This window comes from Tursiops truncatus, chromosome 4 (genome assembly GCF_011762595.2).
Source record: "Tursiops truncatus isolate mTurTru1 chromosome 4, mTurTru1.mat.Y, whole genome shotgun sequence".
NCBI lineage: Eukaryota > Metazoa > Chordata > Mammalia > Artiodactyla > Delphinidae > Tursiops > Tursiops truncatus.
Window position 1 is genome coordinate 61309556 of NC_047037.1, and position 21466 is coordinate 61331021.

General features: G+C 58.2%; 1 protein-coding gene across 3 annotated transcripts; it reads left to right on the forward strand.

The window, feature by feature from the left end:
- The first annotated feature begins 792 nt into the window (after nt 1-792).
- Nucleotides 793-20898, forward strand: EPHB3 (EPH receptor B3). Of its 3 annotated transcripts, none has more exons than XM_033855591.2 (16): nt 793-1382; nt 10042-10106; nt 11316-11988; nt 14321-14476; nt 15275-15625; nt 15779-15903; nt 16066-16225; nt 16306-16414; nt 16801-16853; nt 17899-18021; nt 18131-18378; nt 18888-19103; nt 19194-19364; nt 19457-19650; nt 19754-19909; nt 20015-20898. In XM_033855591.2, exons 1-16 carry the CDS (start codon nt 1271-1273, stop codon nt 20121-20123), a joined length of 3021 nt encoding a protein of 1006 aa, XP_033711482.1. In that variant the 5' UTR covers nt 793-1270; the 3' UTR covers nt 20124-20898. The 3 variants fall into 3 exon arrangements, with proteins under 3 accessions (XP_033711482.1, XP_033711483.1, XP_033711484.1); XM_033855592.2 differs by having other exon boundaries at nt 795-1382; nt 19215-19364; XM_033855593.2 differs by lacking the exon at nt 793-1382 and adding an exon at nt 6120-8871.
- Nucleotides 20899-21466: the final 568 nt, after the last annotated feature.

A 21466-nucleotide genomic window follows, 5' to 3' on the forward strand; every position in this document is an offset into this window, starting at 1 on the left:
CACACAAAGAGTGTTTGCTCTGCCTGAAACTGCCCCCCCGCCAAACACACATCCTTCACCTACTACTCATCTTTCACATTTCAGCTTGAATGTCATTTCCTCAGGGCCAGACATAGCCGTCCTTCTCACATGTGCTCCAGCAACTCTGTCCTTCCTCCATAATAATAAGTTACACTCTGCTGTGATAACTTCATGCCTGCTTCCATCGCTAAACTAGCTCCAAGAGAACACGAACCTCTGTCTTATCCATTGTTGTATCGCCAGAAGTTGCTAGAGTCTTTGACTCAAAGAATGATGAAATACACAGGTGAATGAATGAATAAATAAACAAGCGAGAAGGCCGTCGTTGCAGGATGCGTCGCGGAGGACGCCCACCTGGTATTGCCTAAGCCGAGTTTCGTTAGTGTCAGGACGTTTTTGGAAACACAGCCACATGGCGGCGGCCCTGGGCACGTACAGACCACACGGGGGCGCCCCCGGCTCGTTGTACGTGGATGGCACCTCGCCGGACACAGGTTCGGTTACTAAACGCCAATGGGGGACAGGAGGCGGGCTTCTCCCTCTGACGGACAGTATCGCTCCGCCCAATCTGATTCATCTTTTCCTTGGCCCCGCCCACCCCAGTCCTCAGAGAACGAAGGTGGGCGTGATGGAGCCGCCGCCAACTGAACTCCGGCAGAGTGCTCTCGAGGCCGAACCAGCGCGCCTGGCGGTCTGTGAGTGGGTGGAGGATGGCTAAGGGTGGGGCCTCAGAGATGACAGGCAGGCGGCCGGCCCCACCCCTCTCGCCCAGAGCGGCCGCGCCAGCGCTGGGGACAGCAGAAGTGAGTACGTGAGCGGCGCAGCAAGGACCCAGCTCGGACCCCGGACGGCGCGCGCACCCGGAGTCCCCGATCCGAGTCGGACCCGCAGCAGACCTCTGGATTATTGTGCACACCGAACTACCACCACTTGCGCACTCCCTCCCCGGCCCGCCCCCCCGAGTCCACTGGTTCCGAGCTCTCCAAGCGCCCCGGATCCTCCAGGACCGGTCCGTCCAGATTCCCCTGGGACCGACCTGCCCGCATCCCTCAGCATCGCCCGGCTCAGGGCGCCGCCTCGGTCCCGGAGCCGCCTGCCTGGATTGCACCCTCTCCTTGCCTGGATCTCGTAGGACCACCGTGCGCGAGCCTTCTTCGGAGCCCGCCGAGCGGACCCTCCCGCGGGTGCCCGCAGCCCCGCCGGCGCGGCCCGGCGCGGCTCGGCTCGGCTCCCGGAGCCCGCCCCGGCCATGGCCCGAGCCCGCCCGCCGCCGCCGCCGCCGCCGCCGGGGCTCCTGCCGCTGCTCTCTCCGCTGCTGCTGCTGCCCCTGCTGCTGCCCTCCGGCTGCCGGGCGCTGGAAGGTGAGCGGCGTCGGGGGGTGCGTCCAAGGGTTAAGGTGTCCGGGGTCGCCCGAGCGTGGGCCGGGGAGGGTCTGCGGTGTTGGTCCGATGAGGGCTGGGCGCACTTCAGAGGAAGCTCGGTCACCCGCGCCCTTTCCAGGGTCCGGAGGATGGGGTGGGGAGGACGCTCTCGGCGCCGCCTCGGAGGCTCCAGCTACCTCTGTGGCAAGCAGTCTGCCGGTTGCGAGATCGCGGCAGCTCAACTCGGGAGAGCGTCCCCGAAAGTCATGGCCCGGCCGTGAGCTTCTGAGGGAGTACCCCGCACTCAGGGCAGAGGAGCGGGGCGCCGGGCACCTTCTGGAGGCAAGGAAGTGTGGGCGACCCACCAGGCGAGGCGGGGGCTCTGAGGCTGATGCGGGGCTGTGGAGGGTGGAGGCGAAGCGGGACTCCCCAGGTTGAGGGGCGGCGTTGGTTCGGAACCCCTTGGAGTGATCAGTGAGAGTGTGAGTGCGTGCACCCCGCTTTGTCAGGGAATGGCTGCGGGGATGGAGAGGCGGGGGCCTGTTATTGTTTACGGTTTACGAGCGCCAACTATCCACGAGGTGCTGTGTTCACCGGGCATTACACGCGGCTCTGCGGCACCCCCTCTGCCTTCTAGCAGGACACCCCGTGTGCTGGGGTCTCCACCGAACCCCTGAGGTTCCGGGGCTTGTCCCAGGTAGTGCCGGAGCCGGTGCCTTACGCATTAGCCGGTGGGAAAAGGCCGGGCTTCTCTCGATGGGTTCTGTGAAACCTGCCAAGACTGCTCCAACTTCCAAACGACTGTGGTTGGATGGACAGCCCAAGTGTTTTTGGCCCCGGTGGGAGAGTTCACACACATCCACTTGACACAAGCCTGAGGGGACAGAGGCACTGACACTGGTTAAACAATAGACATACAGACAGATGCAGACACAAACGCACAGTTCCCAAAATTTTTGGAGCTATTAAATGAGGGAAAATAAACCTTCCTTAAGGTGGAGGGAAGGACACCACAGATATTTGGGGGAAATTGGGATTATAGGCAGTACTTATATTTGGTATCTTTAACAAATCCGGTCACTTTCTTAGTTTGAGAACAAACATATGAATTCCATGCGACTTGGTTTGTTCATATGTTCGTAATCGGTAAACTTGAAGGTTGGAAGGAAAAAAGAACAGAGTTCGGAGAGAAAGGCATTCTCTGGTTCTTTCTCATTTTCTCCAGGGGGAAAAACACATTCTTCTGAACGTCTTTTATCTCTGAGCCCATTGGTGCTGACAGACTGATTCACACGGGTGGACGCATGCAAATCCAGACAGACACACCGAGGTCGCGCCCACGCTTGTGCACGCTCTCCCACATGTGTGTGATAGAATCACAGGCGTGAGAAACCGGTGTGGGGCTTTGTTGTTGATTGCCTCAAGGGTGTGAGCCAGGGAGCCTGCCGGAGTTCCCAGGTCTGTGTCTTAGCCCGGGAGAGGCGACACAGGCACACGCACTTACAGGACTGTGTGTGCCAGGCCCCAGAGCCCTTGTTGTGGGGCGTGGTGGGTGCTGATTCGGAGAGTGGAGTGGGGGCGTGGTTTGGGTCAGGTGAGCAAGGGGTACCTGAAAAGGCTCACCCCTTCTTTCCTCCCTCCCTTCTTCCTCTTTCCCTTCCTTTCGTCCTCCTTTTCACCCCTCACAATCTGCTGGTCCCTCTAGACCCCAGCTGGCAGGCCCTAGCTGGGAGCTGGCATCCAGGCCTCCAGGCCCAGGACCCAAAGGGCTGACCAGGAGGCAGAGGCCTGATGAGCTGTAGCAGCCCAGGAAAGAGAGGACAGTGGGACCACTGCCCCTACTCTGTCCCCTCCTCCCTCAGGCTGTGAAGTGGGATCTGGGGCTATTCCCTGGCTGGGTGGGTGGTGGCTGGGAGGCCAGGCCAGTGTGGGGTGCCCCTAGGAAGGCAGCAGTGCCTCCCAAGTGTGGCTTTCACGGGTTCCTTCACTTTTGCCATATATGAGAACTTAGGGTCTTCCGCTGGCGTGAGAATGAAAGGAAAAAGAGAGATGACGCCTCAGGGTGCTGACCCCAGCCCAGTGGTCTACCTAACCACACTCCTGCTCTCCCTCACTGTGAGATGGGTTAGTAGTCGAACCCACTGTGAGATGGGATAGTAGTTGAACCCATCTCCTAGGGCTGTTACGAAGATTGAATCCTTAATGTGTGTCAAGTGCTTAGCGCAGCCATTGTTATTCAAGGATTAACTGTTATTATTATTACCCTAGGGTCTGCTCCTTGGGGAGCACCAGAAAGTGAAACTGGTGTGTACCCTTGCCCTGCTGGAGGGAGCTTAGAGGACACAATAATGGGGGGAGGAAAAGTTCGTCTGGGGAGGAAGTTGTCCCCCCACCTCCATCTTTTTCCAGCTTTGGGAGGGAAAGGATGGGATGGGAAGAGAGCTGGGTCAGGAGACAGCTGTCCTTGACTCCTGCCTGTACCCCATCCCTATTCTGGAGCTCCAGTGGCGGGATGCGTGGACCTGGGGGTCCTGGGCTGTGGCCAGAGGACGGGGCTGGGTGGGACGCCCAGCACTGAAGCTCTCTTCAGCCTCCCAAGCTTTATGGGTGGAGGATCTCACTCGGTTGCTCCACCCAGCCTTCCCTTTGGTTTTGCCAGGATTTGGTTTGCCCTTGGCCTTAGGGAGCCTTTAGGCTCTTGGCCTCTGAGGTCATTATATTTAGGCCCAGGGTCCTTGAGCTGTGGGCGCTGTCCCTCATGGTCTCATTGATTAGATGCTGTCTAGCACCTGGTTGTTCTTCCTCCCTATACACTTGGGGTTCATGAAGATTCTGCATCCAAATATCTCATCAGTTTTCCATGAGGATGGAGCCGGGGTCCTTGCTTATCCTCCTTGGTTGAAGAAACACCTCTCTCCTTGCCCTCTGATTGATTTCCACCTGCACACACACACACACACACACACACACACACACCCGCACCAAACACACACACAACACCAAACACACACACAAATTGCCCTCGATTTTACCCTCACTCACAGGGAAAGAGGGCTACCTTGTTGCTCACTCTGCTTTCAGGTAATGTCCCCCAGTCCCCCAAGCCAAGACCATTCTCCCCTTCAGGACCATGAACCAGGGAGTGGGGTCCAGTAGGTGAGCGGACCAGGAACAGGGCGTGGGATAGGAAGGATGTCTGGACCATAGGGTCCTTATACCTCAGATGGGGTGAGGAGGTCCCTGCTGGGAAGAGACTCTTTTGAGAAAAAAGAAACAGTTACCAGATGTAAGAGGGGGGACTGGACAGCCTTCTCCCAGGCAAGCCCTGTAGCTGAGCTGCTGCTGTAGTGGAAGCAGGCCCTGGCGGGGGACAGGCAGTGTGTGACCCATCTCTTTCTCAGAGGCAGCAGCAGTGACCACCGAGTAGGTGGCAGCTGAGAGGGGACAGCGGGCTGGGTTTCTGTGGCTTCCTCACTTGTTCGAGTGGCCTCTGGCTCTCCAGCCCCCCCGCCCCACCCCTGTTTGTCTTCAGCTGGCACCTCAGAGCTGCGACAAGGGACAGCAGTAGGGATTGGGGGGAACCAGTTTGTCCGTCACTGTCTTCCCTTTAACCAGAACTGCTGCCACCGCCGCCGCTGTGGCCTCAGCAGCAGCGAGCTAACCCAAAGCTGCTGTGGGCAAGGCCTCCGCCACCCGCCTTACACTAATTAAACAGCATGAAGAGGCTGAATCACCAGGCCTGCATAGTTTGAAAATTGTAGCCCTGCCTGTTGTGCTGAGTCAAACTGGTTTGTCGGGATTGGGCAGCTGGGAGTGGGGGGAGGGAGACTGGATACATCTGGGCACCTGATGGGATGGGAGAGGCCCCCTGCCCCAAGGGCTGGCCCTGGCACCGGGTCTCCTGTTGCCTCTCCGCCCCCAGACTCCTGGTCAGACCCGCTGTGGCTGGGCTCCCAGGGAAGGGCTCCAAAGCTAGCTGTTCATCCGTCCTTCTGGCTGCTGGCAGGGCCACAACTGGGGTGGGGGCTGTGGGGGGCTGTGGATGAGCACTGAGGCATTTGGGCTCCTGTCCTGTGCTTCTTCCTCCCTTCTCCTCCCTCTCAGGTTTATTTAATTATAAATCTCCGTGATCTGAGGGGAAGAAGGAAAACCAAAATGTGTTCTGTTCTGGGATGCTCCCCTCTCCTCCATCCCAGACTGGAGGCCCTCGGGGCCATGGCAGGGGGCGGGTGGTGGCCCTCCAGGTCCCATGGCAGGGTCTGCCTAAGACCCCTTTCTCCCCGGGCTGACCACCCGGAGTGTGCAGGTTGGTACACGCGTGTACACACACCGACACGCAGGGGAGGAGAAGGATGGGAGAAGATGGGACAGATCCCTTGGATTGGTTGGCTGAGGTAGGGACCCCAGGCGGAAGAAGGGGACCAACTCCGAGGTGACCGGGAGTTTCCTCCCTCTCTTTGCAGCAGGGTTCCAGGGTGTGCCTTCTCGCCCGCACCCTGCCCCTCTGTCCTCCTGCCCCTGCACGCGCTGCTGGCCCAGCCCAGGAGCGTGACCTTTCCCACCACCTCAACGTCCTCGGTCTGGAGTTTGGGCCGGTGGGTTTCTTGCTCCTGTCTCTAGATTTGTTTGATTCTCTGGTCTCACTGGCATGCCTGTTCCCAGGGTGGGGTGCTCTGTGTGACTTGGGGCTTGGGGTCGCTGTGGGGTCTGGCAGCTCCATGAAGTTGTGTGTCCCTGGCCCTTCACTAGGGCAGGTGGCAGGCTCCCAGCACCAGGGCGGCCCAGTGAGGCCCTCAGACACAGGCTGGGTGCCCACGATGTTCTCCTCCTGCTGGGCCCCCAACTTATGTGTTGCCCGAAGCTCCTGAGGCTAAATGCCCTCATCGTGCCACCCCCTCCCCAAGGGCTCAGTGCTGGGGATGGTGGCATTGTGCTGGCCGGGAAGTGGCCTGCTGCTTGGGAAAGGGCTGCACCTGGGGAGGCTGCACCCAGCCACACCCAGAATCATCTTCACGCCCCTGCCCCACCCCTAGCCTCGTGACCTGTGACAGCTCCTGCCTGGGTCAGGGCCACAGGAAGCTGGTCTGGGGCTTGTTCCTTCCCTGAGCCTCTGGCCGAGGCTGCCCCAGTACCTTTGCTTTCTCAGCAGACAGTGCCCTCTCCCAACTCTTCCTCCACCCCACTTGAAAACTCACCTCATAGAAAGGTCGTGCTTGTAGCATGTGTGTGGGTGTGGGTGTGGGTGTGTGTGTGAGATGTGCATGGAGGATGCACCTCAGGCTTTACACAACCTCTAGATATTGATACTTATACTGTGTCTGCATGCTCCTGTGGAATGTTTTGGTGCAAATGGGCATCTGTGCATGTGCAGCTGATGCTAGTTGTGTGTGACTGTGTAAGAGCATGTCACCGTGTCTGTACAGAGAAGCTGGTGTTTGTGTTTGTACTTGACTACACTCAAGACTGTGACTTGTGGTTGGCAATAGTGTACAGTTGGGTGTGTAGGGAGAACGCACTGTTGAATGCACGTGCCCTCACGTATGCATATGTCTCAGGAAATCCGCACATCTGAGGGCTGTGAGAGTGAGTCTTTGCCTAAGGCAAGCCCAGTCTGTGTGTAGGAAAGACTCGTTGTATACGAATGTCTCAGGAAGACTGATCTGCTTGTACCATATGTATCCGTGTGTCCGTCAAAGACAGACTGTAGCTGTGTGTGAAGCCGTGTGTGTGTTTGCGGGTGGCTGTGGCTTTGTGTGTTTTTGTCCACCATACGTGTGACTTGTCGCTGTTTGGCCCTGGTGGCGGGAACGAGCCCAGCCACTGAGAACTGGGTGATGTGTGTGCGTCTGTGTGTGCACAGGCCGGGGCCACACGGCTGCTGCCACGTGGCTGTTCCCCGCGGCCCTGTGAAACCTGAAAGGGGTGCTGCTTTCCTTCTGAGCATTGAAGCCCCAGTCCCAGAACATCCCAGAAAGGCCTGGCGGCCACTTCCCTGCTTGCTTCGTGGGTTGGTGGGGCTGTATCGGGGAGCAGCCACTTGGTGGGACAGAGGAGGGTGCGGGTGCAGTTGGCAGCTGGGGAGTGTGGAGATGGCTCCCTCATTCCTCTTTTGTCCCTGTCCCCTGTACCTGTATCCTTTACCCCCGCGTGTGTACCTACACACACACCCACACCCACACATGCCACACACATAGAAAAGGTGGGCTCTGTTGGGCTGGGTCTCTCCCCGCCCCACCCCCAGACAGATGGATACTGGGGACCACCCCCCATGTTCTTCCTGAGGCTGGGACCCAGGCACCTCAGGGTCTCCCTCTTGCTGAAGCGAGCAGGCCCCTCCCCTCCCCCAGAGAGCAAGCCCCCTCCCCACCAGGGTGACCGAGTCCTTCCTCAGGCACACATGACTCGAAATCTAAGTCCTCTCCTCATTAATGGGAAAAATGTGCCGAGATTGAGCGATGGCCAAGGCTGAGCGATGGCCGAGGGCCGATCCCCGCCCCCTCCCTCTCTCGCTCCCCAGAAATTAAGCAGAAACGAAGATCCTACCCCACCAAACCCCCCCCGCCCCTCCCCCCACTCCTCTCCGAGCCGGCGCAGGGCTTGTTTTAAACTGCGGAGGAATCTGGCTGGAGGGGGGAGGGGCTGAATATTTGGGTTTAAACAGTTCCAGATGGGTTTGGCACTGGCTGAGCAGAAGGAAGTGAGGGAGATGGAGGAGGGAGGCAGCGCGAGGGAGCGGTGGGAGCCCTGGCCTGCTCGGCGGCGGGCGGCGGGCGGCGGGCAGACAAGCAGGCGGACTGGCTGGGGGGAGGGGGTGCGCTTGGCTCCACGGCTCCCAGGGACAGCGGTACTCCGGGCCGCTGGCTAGCGAAGAGGCTACTTGGCAGCCTCCCTCTCTGTCTCTGTGTCTGTCTCCTGGGGCCTCCTTGTCTCTCCATCTCGCTGTCTTTTGTAGTCCACCGCCGGCCATCCCGGCTGTCTGGTCCTAGCCAGCCGGCTCAGCACATCCCTCCAGTTCAGTGCCGCCCACCATCCGCCTGCTCCGCCCGCCTGTCTCCCTCCTTGCCTGTTTCTGGGGCCCCTGCTTCTGCCCATCCCGTCTTCCCTCCCGTACCCCTCTACCCCCCTGCTAAATGTCTGTGTCTGTCTGTCTGCCAGAGGGGCCTGTTAGGCCACCGACGATGAAGCTGGGATAGCGCATCCTGCAGCCGGGCCCTCCAGGGACCAGCTGCTGCTGCAGGAAGACGAGGGAGCCTCACTCCCCAAAGTGAATGGCTGCTGCTCGCTGCTCCCTTTGCCTCACGTGAGGGCCTGGGGCCACAGCTGCCTCATCCCCCATCCTAGGCTCAGACCCAGACTGCAGGAAAGTGGGGAAGGCCAAAAGCCTGGAGCCTGTGGGGTTTGGGCCTTTCCCTTCCTGGATACCTCCAGCCTGCCCCATTGCTGATGTGGAGGCCTTCAGAAGTTCTGGGGCGGCCCTGCCCCATTCCAGGTTGGAGTTGAGGGGAGAGCTGCTGGCTGTCTTCCAGGCTATGGGAAAGGACCTGGGGCCTCTTTTCTGCTCCTAGGTCTAATGTTGGGGTCACACTGTCAGAGAGGAGAGTTTTCAAGCCAGAACCCAGGATCCAGGTTCCTAGGGGAGCAAGTTTAAGTCAGAAACGTTAATAGGCGCCTCCTGTGGCCGAGCAAAAGGAAACAGATAAAAAAATCGGAAGCTCAGAACAGGATCGGTGCTATGACAAAGCACCTGGCCCTGGATGCATAGAGGAAGGCATCCAACCCTGACTTGGTGGTTCAGGGAAGGCTTCCTGGAGGAGACGACATCTTGGTTGGGACTTAGGGTATACACAGGAGCTTTCCAGGTTTTCTCTGTTCCCCCTTTACAGAGGGGCATATTGCAGTCAGAGTGCCCTGGTTAGGGGGTTAGTTGTGGAATCAGATAGACCTGAATTTGAGTCACCTTTCAACTTTTCACCTCAAGTCCTAACAGTTTTACCTTACGCCCTATATGTACTGTATCTGGGCATCAGTTTCCTCATCTGTAAAAGAGGTACGCCAACAGTACTTTTATCCAAGGATTGCAGGAAGAACTGAACTAGCTCTAGAGGAACTAGTCTGGGCCTTGGTGGCCCTCACCCCATCCTCAAAGAGCATTCCTGTCCTGTCCTCCAGAGATGGTCTGTGGGAGGCTGGGTGAGAGTGGGCTCTGGCCTGTGACTGCTCTTCCCTTCCCCTGGGCGTGTGTGGAGCTGGGCCTTTGTGCTGGGAGTGGAGTCAGGGGAGGCCTGAGCAACAGGGTCTGAAGCACACGGCCCTTTGTTCCAGGATAAAGGCCCTGCCAGCCCCTTTGTGTGGAGATTAGCAGAGCCTGTAGGTGTGTGAACTGGCCCTGGCTTCTGCCTCATTAACCCAGACCTGGGGTCAGCAGCTGACACTCACTCCCAGCTGGCCGGAGAAGACATCTTTGGGGCTATGACATCTCTGGGGGTGGCTGCAGGGTCTCCTCTGGGCCAGGGGAGCTGAGGGTTTGGGGAACTTGGGGATGGGGTGGGAGTACCTGGTGGGAATCAATGTCTGGCGTCCTGGCCTTTCCTGGGCAACCTCCTCTTTCTCTTCATCCTAAACTTGGCCCCTGACCTTTTGTCTCCTTTTGCTCCCCCAGAGACCCTCATGGATACAAAATGGGTGACGTCTGAGTTGGCATGGACATCTCATCCAGAAAGTGGGGTAAGACTTCCCCACCATTTCTCCTGAGTGTTGGTTGCCAATTAACCCCTGCAGCAGGGCTCAAGAAGGGCTGCCTCTGCCCACTGCTTGTCAGTTCCCCCTCTTGAGGCATCCCCGTCCTCTTCATCTGTCACCTTCCTCCTTTGCCTGATGGTCCATTTCTGTGAGTGTTTTCATCTCTGACTCTTCAGCCTGCTTCTGTCCCCCCTCCCCCATACACACCACCTTTGGCTCATTCTCCCTCTGCCCACCCCCCAGCCTGTCTTCAGCCTATTTCCATCCCTCTCCTGCCTGACATCCCTTTGCATGTCTGTCCTGACCATCTCCCTCCTTCCTGGGTGCTTGGGAACAAGGGAACCTTGGTTCCAGATCTCTGACTTGCTGTGTGACCTTGAGCAAGACAGTTTGCCTTTCTGGGCCTCCATTTCTTGACTGTTACATTCCTGTAGTCCTGACATCTCTAAAGTGTTCTAATTAGCCTCCCTAGATGTCCTTCACAACTACACTAAGTTCTGGAACACTGGATTTGGGTGATATTATAGGCCCTTAGTCACCAGACCTGACTCTGTGACCTTGGGCAAGTCCCTGCCTTTGTGAGCCTTGACTTCCTCTCCTCTGGAGTGGGGACAACAGATGTATTGGATAGGCCAAGAAGTTTGTTTGGGTTTTTCCGTGAGATGTTACGGAAAAAGCTGAACGAACTTTCTGGCCAACCCAATGAAGGTTAAATGTGATGGTAATAGTGATAACCAAAGTTTACTGAATGCTTGCTCTATCTGTATCAGGCATTGGTGCAAGCCCATTACATATATTAAACTGATTTAATTCCTCACAGCCTCATTTACTTGCAATCAGTCCCACTTTATAGACAATGAAATTGAGGCGTAAAGATAATAAACATTATAGCTAATTCTCACATAGTACTTACCAAGTGCCCCATTCTAAGTGCTGTAGTCATTTAAAGTTATTTATTCCTTATACATCTTCTTCTTACCATGTTACAGATGGGGAAGTGGGGGCACAGGGAGGTTAAGTGACTTACCTGTAGTCACACCACAAGCAGAGAACTGGGATTTGAACCCATGTAGTCTGTGTGCTCAACCGCTACAGCATGGAAGCATCTCTGTGAAGCAAATATAGCAGATCTGGGCATGTGATAAGCACCCGGCAAATGCCGGTGCTTACTCTCTGTCTTTTTCACTTGCACAGTGGGAAGAGGTGAGCGGCTATGACGAGGCCATGAACCCCATCCGCACGTACCAGGTGTGTAACGTGCGCGAGTCAAGCCAGAACAACTGGCTTCGCACAGGGTTCATCTGGCGGCAGGACGTGCAGCGGGTCTACGTGGAGCTCAAGTTCACTGTGCGTGACTGCAACAGCATCCCCAACATCCCTGGCTCCTGCAAGGAGACCTTCAACCTCTTCTACTATGAGGCTGACAGCGACGTGGCCTCGGCCTCCTCCCCCTTCTGGATGGAGAACCCCTACGTGAAGGTGGACACCATCGCGCCCGATGAGAGCTTCTCACGGCTCGATGCCGGCCGCGTCAACACCAAGGTGCGCAGCTTCGGGCCGCTCTCCAAGGCCGGCTTCTACTTGGCCTTCCAGGACCAGGGCGCCTGCATGTCGCTCATCTCTGTGCGTGCCTTCTACAAGAAGTGCGCATCCACCACCGCAGGCTTCGCGCTCTTCCCCGAGACCCTCACCGGGGCTGAGCCCACCTCACTGGTCATTGCCCCTGGCACCTGCATCGCCAACGCCGTGGAGGTGTCGGTACCCCTCAAGCTCTACTGCAACGGTGACGGGGAGTGGATGGTGCCTGTGGGTGCCTGCACCTGTGCCACCGGCCACGAGCCAGCCGCCAAGGAGTCCCAGTGCCGCCGTGAGTGGGGACTGGCCTGGGGAGGGTCTGGGCCACAGCCGCCCGCTGCCCCCTACCCACCGCTTCCTACCTGCCAGACAGGGGGGTCTGGCCTTAGGTCTGGGGCAGAGGGAGGAAAGGGAGGAGAGGTATCAGGTGCAGAAAACATGGTGCAAGGAGGGAGATGAGAGAAAATGAGGAGAGACACCAGAATACCAGGAGAAAAAAATGAAACTAAAGAGAGAGGAAGGAAGACATGGAGAATCCTTGACAAGGAGGCAGCTGAAGAACGTGCTCAGAGTCTCGGGAGGCCAGCAGAGACGCCCGTTTGTCCAGTGCCACGTTTACGTTTCACCCTGCAAGTATTAGGTGGGACCCAGAGCTGCAGGCACCTCGTGATTGGCCGATTAACCTGAGGGGTCTCATCTGCATCTTGAGAAGCAGTATTTATAGCACAGAGGTTAGGGGCCCAGTCTCTGAAGTCCTGAGTCCTGACTCTGCCACTTACCATCTGTGAGACCTTGGGCAAGTTATTTAACTCTTTGAACCCCGGTTTCCTCATGTGCAAAATGGGGACATTAATGGTGATTCCTTCGTGGAGTTGTAGTGGGGCTTAACTGAATCAGTGCATGGCAGCCCTTGGAACAGTGCCTGGGACGTGGGGAAGCACAGCACCGTGTAAGTGTTAGCTGTGACTCTCGGGAGCCCTGGGATGCACGGGGGCAAGGGTTGTTTGGTCCTGGTTTCATATACGAGGAGGTTAGGAGGCCTGTCTTGGGTGGCTTGCCGAGACTCATAAGACCTCCCAGCGTGCTAGATTTTCCAGCTATAACACCCGTTCAGGAGAGGTTCTCTCATCTGAGGCTTACCACAACTTTGTAAGGTAGATTCCAGCTACGTCTCCTGTGGAGCCAATAAGAAGGCCCAGAGAGGCTCTGCACTCTAGGCCTCATAGCTGGGAATGTGGGAGCTGGGACTGCAGCCTCATCCAGTGCTGTACCATGCAGGCCAGGGTGCTGAGGGCCTTGTCTTCTGTCCCCCCTGCCCTGTTCTCCCACCTGGCACTTGCAACCTGAAGCTACTAGGGGTGGGAGCTGGCTGTTAGCACAACCCTCTGTGTAAGGGGGCTGGAGGCCCAACCTGGCTGTGAGGCCCAGTGTCGGGTGCTGTTGTGGGAAGGTGAACAGTGCCTTGCCCTGCCCCTCTCCACTTCTCTATGGGAACCTGCCCCCAGACTTCCTCCTCCTAAGTGGAGAAAGGGGTGGGGGTGATGAGCCTGACAACCTGAAGAGCGGCTAACACTTTGCAGGTCCCTAGCAGGAAATGCACTATGGTTCCCATAGCAACCAGGCTGGCCTGGCCCCTGCCCCCTCTCCCACTGGCTCAAAAGAGCTGGGATGGAATATCACCTTAGTCGAGGGAGATTAAACCCCAGAGAAGGGCACAGACCCAACACCCCGGACGACCTCCCCAAAGGCAGTTGTATATGGGCAGGATGACCATATGCTTTAGTGTGTCCAGGGCAGTCCTGGTTTATGCCTGTCATGCTAACGTGATTATTACTGGTGCCTGCTTTCACTCTCAAAATAGTGCAGTTTGAATAATAAATTGTATGGCCATCGTAGCTATGGGGACTCTCCAGAGCCAGGCCCAAAGAGAGGCTCTGAAGGGGTGTTCAGGCCCCGAGCTCTGGGCTCCCTTTGGGGATTGGGGTTCCCCTCGTGGATGCTTTGAGGCCTCTGAACTCCAGGTGACCCCAGCCTTCCTGCCTGCTTTCCTTCTCTCCTTTTCTCACCCCTCCTCAGCACCCACCCCTGCCCCAGGGCAGAAAGGAGCTGCTGCCCTGCTCCTGGTTGGGTGGGGAGAGAGGCTGGCTGTGAAACTCAGAGGCCCCACCTCCTGGCTCTTCTGGGGCGTTCTTCAGGATCTTCAGGAATAATTCTCCTCGAGCTTCAGGGAGGGGTGGGGGCGCCCCAGCAGAGTAGAGGCTACTGCCAGCCCACTAATGGTCTCTTCCCGTCCCCCTCCCTCCTCTTCCTCCTCCCTCTCATCCCTGCCTCGACAAGTCCAGGCTGTCCGGGTGATGGAGCTGACGCCTTCGTCCGTGAGGCCCCAGAGTTGGGGGTCGGGGTCGGGGCAGGGGCGGGGAGGAGTCCGCTGACGTGGGGTTTCCACGGGGCAAAAGGGCCTTTTGTAGCTGCAGCTGGACTTAGGCAGTACCAGCACGGCCCCCGCAGTCTGGGAGGTGGGGGACCGAGACCTGTGCTTGGGAAGGGCCAGATTCCCACAGAGGTGTGGCGGGTTAGTGTCTGCAGGGATAGAGGTGAGACGTCCATCCTCTTCTCCCCGCCAGCCTGTCCCCCTGGGAGCTACAAGGCAAAGCAGGGAGAGGGGCCCTGCCTGCCCTGCCCGCCCAACAGCCGCACCACCTCGCCAGCCTCCAGCATCTGCACCTGCCACAGTAACTTCTACCGCGCAGACTCCGACTCTGCAGACAGTGCCTGTACCAGTGAGTGAACGCGCATCCTCATACTCTCCCACTCCAGGCCTTCCCTCTGCGGGCCAGCCCGGGGGTGCCTAAACAGTCTCTATGAATAGCTCCACTTTCCAGATAGGATAACTGAGGCTCAGGGGGGTTAGATGTTGTGTTCAACATGGCACAGGTAGGAAGTGACCGGCCCTGAGCCAGAATCCAGGTGAGCTGAAAGGCTTAGCCCTTGCACCAACATTTAATAAGCATTTGTTAGCTCCTCGTTGGGTATCAGAAACTGGCTAGGACCCTCTAGTCCATTACTCCTTCCTCTGTCTAGAACTGCTATTCTTTTGGCCCAACTCTAATCAGAGAGGGGACCTCACAACCCTGGGGCAGCCTGGTGTCCTGCATTTTCCCTGCTTCAGCCTTTAGTGCCAGGAATTGCCAGGCGCCAGGGATGTGGAGGAAAAGATACAGTCACCGTTCTAGGAGCTTGCAACCTGGTGGGAGAAACAGATGTGGAAACAGATAATGACCATATAATGTGCTAAGTGCTGGGCTGGAGGGATGCCCAGGAATTGTTACAGGAATGCAGAGGACGGGAAGAGAATGAATCAAGGAAGGTTTCCAAGAGGAGGTGACCTCTCCAGTTGAGCCTTAAAGGCCAAATAAATAGGAGTGTGCCCAGCGAAGAAGCGTAGGCAAGGTATTCCGCTTATTAAAGCAGAGGCACAGGCAAGGAGGTGGGAAGCACCTTGGAGTGTGCAGGAACTCTGGACAGACGGTGGTCCTAGGGCCCTAGCTCACTGTCCTCTCCTTCCACCTTTCCCACAGCGGTGCCGTCTCCGCCCCGGGGTGTGATCTCCAATGTGAATGAGACCTCGCTGACCCTCGAGTGGAGTGAGCCCCGGGACCTGGGTGGCCGGGACGACCTCCTGTACAACGTCATCTGCAAGAAGTGCCGTGGGGGCCTTGGGGCCGGGGGCGCCGCGACCTGCTCACGCTGCGATGACAACGTGGACTTTGTGCCTCGGCAGCTGGGCCTCACAGAACGCCGGGTCCACATCAGCCGTCTGTTGGCCCACACGCGCTACACCTTTGAGGTGCAGGCCGTCAACGGTGTCTCGGGCAAGAGCCCTTTGCCCCCCCGCTACGCGGCTGTGAATATCACCACCAACCAGGCTGGTGAGAAGGGCGCACAGGAGGGTAGGGCCTGGGTCATCTTCCCCCACATAGAGCTGAGGTTGCCTGGGGCACAGACCATCGGGGGTCCCGTGGGAACTGGGTCCTTGGGAAGGGTGCCAGGGCCCGTGATGAGCCCCCCCGCTCTTCCCCTAGCCCCGTCTGAAGTGCCAACACTACACCTGCACAGCAGCTCCGGAAGCAGCCTGACCTTGTCCTGGGCGCCCCCAGAGCGGCCCAACGGAGTCATCCTGGACTACGAGATGAAGTACTTCGAGAAGGTCAGAGCCTCCAGGGGCAGGAGGAAGCCTTGGGACAAGAAGATTACCCCAGAGAGTGTCAGGGGCCCTTGAGAGCAAAGCCTTGGGTACTGAGTGGGGGGTGGGCAGGGGCCGATGGGCGTCAGGGCCCACTGAGACACAGCCTTTCTCCTGGTATTGCAGAGTGAGGGCATCGCCTCCACAGTGACCAGCCAGAAGAACTCCGTGCAGCTGGACGGGCTGCGGCCTGACGCCCGCTACGTGGTCCAGGTCCGCGCCCGCACCGTAGCTGGCTATGGGCAGTACAGCCACCCGGCTGAGTTTGAGACCACAAGTGAGAGAGGTACACACCCCCCACACACCTGTCCCTGCCCCTGTAAACACTTTCCACCCCACCACTCACCTGTCCCTCCCCGTCTCTAGGCTCTGGTGCCCAGCAGCTCCAGGAGCAGCTCCCCCTCATCGTGGGCTCTGCCACAGCTGGGCTTGTCTTCGTGGTAGCTGTTGTGGTCATTGCTGTCGTCTGCCTCAGGTACTCCCAGACTCAGGGGCTGACTAGAGCTTCCCTTTAGTGCCCTAGAGCCCTCTCGCCACATAGGTGAACCATCACCCACGTCAGACCTAGAACCACAGCCTTCCCAGGCCCAGGCTATCCTTGTCGGAAAGGCTCTCTCCAGTCCATGCCTATGTCCTCGTCCTGTCCCCTCCCTGTCCCCTGAATCTACTGGCAGATTCCCTCAGGGACCAAGTCCACTGAGCCTCTTGCCCGGAGACCCAGTGGCAGCTGTAGCCACTGACCATAGCACCGGGCACTGGGTGGTCCCCTATGCTCTCTGCCCCTCCTGTGAGCCCAAGGGTCCCCTGAAGGGAAGGAGCTGCGGACTTGTCTCATGCCTACCCTCCACCCCGCCCCTCCAGGAAGCAGCGGCACAGCTCTGATTCAGAGTACACGGAGAAGCTGCAGCAATACAGTGAGTTTGCTTCCTCATCCCAACCTCCCAAAGCTCCCTTCGTCCCTGCAGGGCTTGGAGACACCCCTTTCCCTGTCTGGGACTTTATTCCTTTAACTCCTACCCTGGCTGCCCCCTCCTGCTTCCAATTAAGTGCCACTTCCTGAGCCCCTACCTCATGCCCGCTAGCCCCAGAGATGAGTGAGATGTGACCCCTGTCCTCAGGGGTAGTCAGTCTTGTAAGAAAGGCGACATAGGTATACACAGGAAACAATGAGAGAACAATTAAGTGTTAAGCCGGGTGTTCCTGGGACAGAGGGCAGTGAGAGTTCAGAAAAGAGGAAGGCTTCCTGGAGGACGTAGCCTTGGGCTGAGCTGAGCCAGGTGGGATAAGCAGGGTTTAGAGAGGTGGGGGAGAGCATTCCTGGCTAGAGGAGCCTCTGGAAGGTAGCGGGTGGGGTGGGGAGAGTGTCCGACAGGGGGGCCAGTGAGAAGGCTGGTTTGACAGCTGCTGGGAAGCCAGGCTGGGTAGTTGCGGCCAGTCCTTGGAGGGTCCTGAAAGGCAGGCAGAGGAGTTTGGACTTGACTGCGCCACCGGTGATCTGAAAGGCTCTCAAGCTGGGGAGCAATACAATGAAAGTATTGTTGTAGGAAGACAGGTGTGTGGGCTAGATTGGTGAGCAAAGTCTAGAGGCAGAGAGCCCAGCTGGGAGGCTATTGCAGTAGTCTGAGTGTTGATGGCCTAGACAAGGTCGGGGGCAGTGGGAATGAGGAGAGGGACGGATCTGAAATAGGTTTTGACACGATGAGACATGAGAGAGAAAGAAGAAGAATCCTAGGTGTCTAGCCGTCATGGTTACTAGTTCTCACCAAGAGGACAGTGGCGGGGTGGGGAGGGGCAAGTTCTGGCTTCAACAGAGGAATACGGAGCAGGTTTAGCAGAGAGGCTGGGAATGTGTTCCTGTCTGGGGGAAGAGCCTGGGGCAGTATCCCAGGTCGCAGAGTTCCCTCACTGTCCCCAGCTCAAGGATCTCACCCCCTCTCACACCCACCTTTTCTTCCTTAGTTGCTCCTGGAATGAAGGTTTATATCGACCCTTTTACCTACGAAGACCCTAATGAGGCTGTGCGGGAGTTTGCCAAGGAGATCGATGTGTCCTGTGTCAAGATCGAGGAGGTGATTGGAGCTGGTGAGTCCCCTGGGGCACGGTGGGGAGGAGAGGCTGGTGGTGACCCCGAGGGAGGGCAGAGGTGGTTGGGTACAGAAATAGCTTACTATCTGTGCCCTGTGCCCTGCAGGGGAGTTCGGGGAAGTGTGCCGGGGTCGGCTAAAACAGCCTGGCCGCCGGGAAGTGTTTGTGGCCATCAAGACACTCAAGGTGGGCTACACAGAGAGGCAGCGGCGGGACTTCCTCAGCGAGGCCTCCATCATGGGTCAGTTTGACCATCCCAACATAATCCGGTTGGAGGGCGTGGTCACCAAAAGTCGGCCAGTCATGATCCTTACTGAGTTCATGGAGAACTGTGCCCTGGACTCCTTCCTCCGGGTAAGAGCCAGCCCCTGGCCCCTCCCCCTCTTCCTCCCCCCACCCCCCCAGAGAGCTAGGTTGGGCAAACCACCCCCTCCCACAAGTCAGGCAGACCCTATTCAAGTCCAAATATTTACCGAGGTGGCATGGTACAGGGAAAGAGCTGGGCCTTCAGAGCCAGGAAGACCAGAGTTCTCATCCGGACTCTGTCCGCCCCCTACTGCCTGTGTGACCTCAGGCTTTACTTAACCTCTCTGAGTCTCAGCTGCCTTGGTTGTAAAATGAGAATGGTAAGTTATTTGGGTCCTCACAGGGGTTAATTGGGTTGATATATACAGATGCCGGCCACATAGGAGGGCAGCTTCCTTACTCTCAGTGCACGAGGGACATGGTCAGAGGGGTAGATGAGGCATGGTCTTGGAGGACTTGGAGAGGGTGGGCAGGCGGGCAGGCAGGAGGGTCTTGGGTGGGCCTGGGGCCAGGCAGGAGGCAATGGGCACCCCCTTGAGCCTGCTCGTTGCCTCCAGCTCAACGACGGACAGTTCACGGTCATCCAGCTGGTGGGCATGTTGCGGGGCATTGCTGCCGGCATGAAGTACCTGTCTGAGATGAACTACGTGCACCGAGACCTGGCTGCCCGCAACATCCTTGTCAACAGCAACCTGGTCTGCAAAGTCTCAGACTTTGGCCTCTCCCGCTTCCTGGAGGATGACCCCTCTGATCCTACCTACACCAGCTCCCTGGTACAGGAAGCCGCCGGGAGGGAGACTGGGGGCGGGGCCAACCAGGCAGGGGCTCGGGGCTGGGGATCAGCCCGGAGACATAGGGTGAAGGGCGTGTGCCCCCCCCACCAGGGCGGGAAGATCCCCATTCGCTGGACCGCCCCAGAGGCCATAGCCTATCGGAAGTTCACCTCTGCTAGTGACGTCTGGAGCTATGGAATCGTCATGTGGGAGGTCATGAGCTATGGCGAGCGACCCTACTGGGACATGAGCAACCAGGATGTGAGTGGGGCCAGCCAGAGCGCTCGGGTGGGTGGGAACTGGCTGGGGAGCAGAGTGGTGGCTTACTCCAGGGTTCCCTGCTCTTGGCTCAGGTCATCAATGCCGTGGAGCAGGATTACCGGCTGCCCCCACCCATGGACTGCCCCACAGCACTGCACCAGCTCATGCTGGACTGCTGGGTGCGGGACCGGAACCTCAGGCCGAAATTCTCCCAGATCGTTAACACCCTGGACAAGCTCATCCGCAACGCCGCCAGCCTTAAGGTCATCGCCAGTGCCCAGTCTGGGTCAGTTCCTCCGCCTCTGCCCCTGCCCTGCTCCCGAGCCAGCAGCACTACCCCTGCTTCCCCTGACATCAGGACTCATCAAGTCCCTCTCTTCTCCCCACAGCATGTCACAGCCCCTCCTGGACCGCACGGTCCCAGACTACACGACCTTCACGACAGTTGGTGACTGGCTAGATGCCATCAAGATGGGGCGGTACAAGGAGAGCTTTGTCAGTGCGGGGTTTGCGTCCTTTGACCTGGTGGCCCAGATGACCGCAGAGTGAGTGTGCCTCCCATTTGGAGGGGCAGGGCTGGGGGCCCTGAGCTGGGCCCGGAGTGGTGGGCAGTCGGGGAGGGACTGACTGTGCCCTTGGCCCGTCTGCAGAGACCTGCTCCGGATCGGGGTCACCTTGGCGGGCCACCAGAAGAAGATCCTCAGCAGTATCCAGGACATGCGGCTGCAGATGAACCAGACGCTGCCTGTGCAGGTCTGACACCCAGCTCCCACTGGACGGGTGCCCTCCAGGGACTGTGCAGGACTCTGACCAGCTGGCTGGACTTCGGGACTTCGGGATGTCTGGCCTTCGGCTGTGGCCCAGAAGATGGAAGTCTGGGGAAGGCCCAAGCTAGGACTTCTCCTCCAGGCCTGTGTTCCCTCCCCAGGAAGTTTGCCCCAAACCTCTTCATATTGAAGATGGATTAGGAGAGGGGGTGACGACCCCTCCCAAGCCCCTCGGGGCCCCGGCCTTCCTGTTCTCCAGTGGGGGATCCCCACCACCTCAGACTTGGCTGTTCTTCAGTGCTGGAGGTCCTGGCGCGGTCAGGTGGGGAATACACCTGGGTTCCATAGGGCCCAGCCCTGGCAGGGGTCTGGACCCCCAGGTAGGCAGAGAGCAGTCCCTCCCTCAGGAACTGGAGGAGGGAACTCCGGGAATGGGGAAATGTGACACCCCCATCCCGAAGCCAGCTGGCCCCTCCAGTTTGCACAGGGACTTGTTCTGGGGGCTGAGGGCCCTGCCCCACCCCCGCCCTTGGTGCTGTCATAAAAGGGCAGGCAGGGGCAGGCTGAGGAGCAACCCCTTGCCCCCCAGAGACTGACTCTCAGAGCCAGAGGTCGGATGTGAGTGAGTGTGTGTGTGTGTGTGTGTGTGTGTGTGTGTGTGTGTGTGTGTGCACACTGGCCTGCACAGAGAGTATGGGTGAGAGCTTGGCCCTCTGCCCTGCCGTGGGGCCAGCTGGGCCGTCAGCGAAATAAAGGCAATAAGATGATTCTTTTGCCCCTTCTCATTCGACCTCCCAAGGCAGGATTCCCTGATGCCCTCGAGTTCACAGTCCCTCAGCTCCAGCCCTTCAGAACTCCCAGGAGTCATTGGGAGGCCAGATGCAAGCCACTCCAAGTACCACTTCCCTTTTATGCTTCAGCCTTGCGGCATCTGACTTCTTGGAAGTGGGGAAGTAACAGTAGAGAGGAAACTACCCCAGAGCTCCTTCCTTCTAAGGCCCAGGCCTTCCCAGGGGCTGTCGGAGTCTGGAAGGTGTTTTACAGATGGTGTTTCACACCCATTGTCTCTGAGGGGGCTGGGGGTAGAGGGAGTTGGTCAGCTCCCAGGGTCACATGGCCCTGGACAAAGGGGATGAGAACCCACGGGTGTTCGGATGCAGAGGCCAGCTCCTTTCAGCAAGTGTCAGTGGAGCAGTGCGGCTCCTCTTTACTGAACGGTTACTATGCTCCTGGCACTGGGCTAAACCGCTCCGTTTATACACGGATCTTATTTAATCTCACAACAACCCAGCCAGGGAAGGAAGTATTTTTATCTCTTTTTTACAGAGGAGGAAA